The sequence below is a fragment of the Sebastes fasciatus genome, chromosome 2 (genome assembly GCF_043250625.1).
Source record: "Sebastes fasciatus isolate fSebFas1 chromosome 2, fSebFas1.pri, whole genome shotgun sequence".
Lineage (NCBI taxonomy): Eukaryota > Metazoa > Chordata > Actinopteri > Perciformes > Sebastidae > Sebastes > Sebastes fasciatus.
In genome coordinates, this window is record NC_133796.1 from 543,012 (window position 1) to 548,011 (window position 5,000).

General features: G+C 49.9%; 1 protein-coding gene across 1 annotated transcript in view; it reads left to right on the forward strand.

Annotated features, from left to right (window-relative positions):
• The window catches only part of cngb1a (cyclic nucleotide gated channel subunit beta 1a), a 128,256-nt gene that overhangs the window by 88,967 nt on the left and 34,289 nt on the right, over positions 1–5,000 (forward strand). The window contains exons 24-29 of the mRNA XM_074656700.1: positions 1,105–1,261; positions 1,825–1,926; positions 2,012–2,160; positions 3,133–3,393; positions 3,573–3,781; positions 3,859–3,909. Coding sequence (XP_074512801.1) covers positions 1,105–1,261; positions 1,825–1,926; positions 2,012–2,160; positions 3,133–3,393; positions 3,573–3,781; positions 3,859–3,909 — 929 coding nt within the window. The remainder of the gene's footprint in view (positions 1–1,104; positions 1,262–1,824; positions 1,927–2,011; positions 2,161–3,132; positions 3,394–3,572; positions 3,782–3,858; positions 3,910–5,000) is intronic.

Here is a 5,000-nt window from a genome sequence, read left to right on the forward strand (position 1 = left end):
TATTATATTATACTATACTATATTATACTATATTATATTATACTATACTATATTATACTATATTATATTATATTATATTATATTATATTATATTATATTAAATTAAATTATATCATATTATATTATAGTATATTATATTATATTATATTATACTATACTATATTATATTATATTATATTATATTATATTATATTATAGTATAATATATTATATTATATTATATTATATTATACTATACTATATTATATTATATTATATTATATTATATTATAGTATAATATATTATATTATAGTATAGTATAATATATTATATTATAGTATAGTATATTATATTATATCATATTATATTATATTAGTTATATTAAATTATATTATATTATATTATATTCAATTAAATTATATCATATTATATTATAGTATATTATATTATATTATATTATATTATATTATATTAGTTATAGGGATACTAATGTTTCTCATGTTTGACTGTTTCTCTGTCCAGTTCCCGTCATTTGTTCTCCGATAGCGAGCGTTCTGCTTCGGTTCCCGCTCGCTGCCGAGTGTCTGGAGAGCTGCAGGAAGCTGCTGCACCAGCTTTACCTCGCCCTCCCCACGCTGTCCCTGCCGCCGCCGCCGCCAGAGCTCGCCCAGCTAATGCAGCTCCCCGAGCGGGCGCGACGGTGCTGCGTGAGCATCGTCAGCCGCTTCACGAGCCTGAACTCCAACTCCCAGCATCCTCAGCAGCCGTAGCCCCGCCCTCCTCCAGCACACCTGTAGACTATGACCTCATAGAGTAGACGGAAACCTTTACAGTGCCAAACAAGAACATCCCACATCCTCCTCGCCATCACTCCCATCATGCACTGCTGCTCTGCACTGCTTCACCGTGAGCTGCCAGCTGACCACGCCGCAGGTGATCTGACAGGAAGTGGATGTTGTGCTCTGTTCCCTCCGCTGTCTTTATAGACCTGTCTCTATATCCTGACGACAGGTGACCTGCCTCCTGCTGGCGCTCCTCACGGACCAATCAGAGAGCAGCAGTCTCTACAGCAGCTGATCACATATTGATGTTACCGTATTGATGATCTCCTCTCTGTCCCTCAGGGAGCCGTGGTGGAGGACCCGGTGGAGCTCCGGTGCTGAGGGTGGAGGATGTGGATCAGGATGTGGGGGGGCAGAGAAAAGGCCTGAACATCCCCAAAATCATCACAACGACAGAACCCGAGTTCAGCACGCTGAGCGTCCCGCCGTCCAAGTTCAGGTAACCCCAGAACCCGAGTTCAGCACGCTGAGCGTCCCGCCGTCCAAGTTCAGGTAACCCCAGAACCGACGGGGCCGTGACGGTGCGCCGTGACAGGGCGCCGTGACGAGGCGCCGTGACGAGGCGCCGTGACGGGGCGCCGTGACGGGGCGCCGTGACGGGGCGCCGTGACGGGGCGCCGTGACGGGGCGCCGTGACGGGGCGCCGTGACGGGGCGCCGTGACGGGGCGCCGTGACGGGGCGCCGTGACGGGGCGCCGTGACGGGGCGCCGTGACGGGGCGCCGTGACGGCGACAACACTGAAAAATGTTCTATTATAAAATAGCAGCGACTGTAGAAGTGGACGCCGTCACCGTGGTAACGGCTGTTGGTCTGTAGGCGTTATGACGCCTCGAGTTCGCCATTCTGGGCGCCATCATCTTGGTGACTCGAGAGGGCGTAGCTAACTACAGCTCAACGCTGAATAACATGAATAAGAAGTGAAACTGAAGATGTCCTGATGTCCCCCTCTGTGTCCCCCTGCTGTGTCCCCCTGCTGTGTCCCCCTTTTGTGTCCCCCTCAGCGTTGCAGGTGATCCGGGTGCAGAGGAGGACGAGGAGGAACTGTCGAGGACCGGTCTGAAGACCTGGTCCAGTCAGGGAGACCTGCTGACTGCAGACGATGAGTGAGAGAAACCACACAGACACACTTAGTCCTCCAGGTCGGTGTCCTCTGTCCTCCATGTTTACTGTCCTGCTGTTGTCCTGCAGGATGCGTCCTCTGTCAGCCGCCAGCGTCGGCAGCGTGGTGATCCAGGACCGTCTGAGCGAACTCGTCAGGCTCTTTAAAGGTCGAACAGAGAAGCAGAGAGACCGGCTGGTGGACCCCGACGAGTCTGAGGAGGAGAGTCCTTCAGCCTGTAAGAACTCCTCACGTTGATGTCTTTGTCTCTTAACGTCCTCATGTTGTTGTCTTCGTCTCTTCACGTCCTCACGTTGTTGTCTTCGTCTCTTCCCCTCCTCACGTTGTTGTCTTCGTCTCTCCACGTCCTCATGTTGTTGTCTTCGTCTCTTCACGTCCTCATGTTGTTGTCTTCGTCTCTTCCCCTCCTCACGTTGTTGTCTTCGTCTCTTCACGTCCTCATGTTGTTGTCTTTGTCTCTTCACGTCCTCATGTTGTTGTCTTCGTCTCTTCACGTCCTCATGTTGTTGTCTTCGTCTCTTCACGTCCTCATGTTGTTGTCTTTGTCTCTTCACGTCCTCATGTTGTTGTCTTCGTCTCTTCACGTCCTCATGTTGTTGTCTTTGTCTCTTCACGTCCTCATGTTGTTGTCTTCGTCTCTTCACGTCCTCACGTTGTTGTCTTCGTCTCTTCACGTCCTCATGTTGTTGTCTTTGTCTCTTCACGTCCTCATGTTGTTGTCTTCGTCTCTTCACGTCCTCATGTTGTTGTCTTTGTCTCTTCACGTCCTCATGTTGTTGTCTTTGTCTCTTCACGTCCTCATGTTGTTGTCTTCGTCTCTTCCCCTCCTCACGTTGTTGTCTTCGTCTCTTCACGTCCTCATGTTGTTGTCTTTGTCTCTTCACGTCCTCATGTTGTTGTCTTCGTCTCTTCACGTCCTCATGTTGTTGTCTTCGTCTCTTCCCCTCCTCACGTTGTTGTCTTCGTCTCTTCACGTCCTCATGTTGTTGTCTTTGTCTCTTCACGTCCTCATGTTGTTGTCTTCGTCTCTTCACGTCCTCATGTTGTTGTCTTTGTCTCTTCACGTCCTCATGTTGTTGTCTTCGTCTCTTCACGTCCTCATGTTGTTGTCTTCGTCTCTTCACGTCCTCATGTTGTTGTCTTCGTCTCTTCACGTCCTCATGTTGTTGTCTTCGTCTGATCTCTGCAGCCCCAAGCAAAGCTCCTCCTCCTCCTCCTCCTCCTCCTCCACCAGAGAAGAAGGATGACGCTCCGGCAGCGGCAGCAGAAGAAGAAGAGGAAGAGGAAGAGGAGGAGAAGGAGTTCGTGCTCCCGTTTCAGCTGTTGGGTCAGCCGGTGAAACTGCCCAAACTGCCCAAACTGCCCAAACTACCCAAACTGCCCCCGCTGCCCGACTGGCTCCGAGTCATCGTGGAGTACCGCTTCCCCTCCAGCATGGACCCCTTCACCGGTGAGACACCTCTCCTGTCCGGGACTGTAGGTGTCTCACCAGGACGGTAGTCTAGTAGGATGTCCTGGAAGTAGAAAGTAGCATGAAGTGGAAACACTCCGGTGATGTACCAGTCCGGTAGTTGAGTAAATGTGACGTTGACCTGATGTGATGAGGACTTCCTGTCTCCGTGTCCACAGACCTGACCTACGTGATCTGGCTCTTCATCGTGGTGGCGGCGTGGAACTGGAACGTGTGGTTGATCCCCATCCGCTGGGCGTTCCCCTACCAGACCTCTGAAAACATCCACCTGTGGCTGCTGATGGACTACACCTGCGACCTCATCTACATCACCGACATCCTGGTGTTCCAGCCCCGGCTGCAGTTCGTCCGCGGAGGAGACATCGTGGTCGGTGACATCGGCACAAACACAAACATCCGTCTATGTAACCGGAGCTCCGTTAACCTGCAGCTGTCTCATTTCAGTGTGATAAGAAGGACATGAGAGAGAACTACCAGACCACCGAGAAGTTCAAGGTAAGACCAGAACCTGGCAGAACCTCACTCACTCATCTTTAACCTCTTATCCGGGTCGGGTCGGGGGGGCAACAGCTCCAGCAGGGGACCCCAAACTTCCCTTTCCCGGGCCACATTAACCAGCTCTGACTGATGCCCGAACCACCTCAGCTGCTCCTTTCAACGCAAAGGAGTAGCGGCTCTACTCCGAGTCCCTCACGGAGGACTGAGCTTCTCACCCTATCTCTAAGGGAGACGCCAGACACCCTCCTGAGGAAACCCATTACAGACGCTTGTACCCGCGATCTAGTTCTTTGGGTCCCCTCACTCGGGAACAAGACCCCGAGGTACTTGAACTCCTTCACTTGGGGTAAGGACTCATTCCCTACCCGGAGTAGGCAATCCACCGGTTTCCTGCTGAGAACCACGGCCTCAGATTTAGAGGTGCTGATCTTCAACCCGGCCGCTTCACACTCGGCTGTGAACGGATCCAGTGAGTGCTGAGGGTCACAGACTGATGATGCCAACAGGACCACATCATCTGCAAAAAGCAGCAATGAGATCCTCAGCACACCGAACTGTAAACCCTCCTCCCCCCCGACTACGCCTCCCTATCCTGTCCATGAATATCACCAACAGGACTGGTGACAGAGCGCCGCCCTGGCGGAGGCCAACCCCCACCGGACAGAACCTGTCAAACATACGTACACACCAGGCTGACTCTTAAGCCGTGGTTCCCGACCCCCAGGGGGTCGCAGGGTCATTCACAAGAAGAACATTTACAGATATATATATAAATCTCTACCTCAGAAACTACGAGGAGCACAATCAAGTCTTTGGGCTCTACGGTGGTTGAAGTGGAAACAATCAGTGCCGGTAATCTCTGATCCAGATGTTGTTGTCTGATTCCTGTTTATTCATTATGTCTTTAATCATGTTAAACTGAGTCCGTCAGAACCAGCTGGGGTTTATTGTTATATTATTATTATACCTGCGTTATGTTTCTTCTGTTGTAGTCCTATAATACTCCAATAATATTCACACTGGAACATTCTAGGGTTAAGAAGGTGTGTTATCTGTAGCCTGTAGTATAGTATATATCATACTACAGT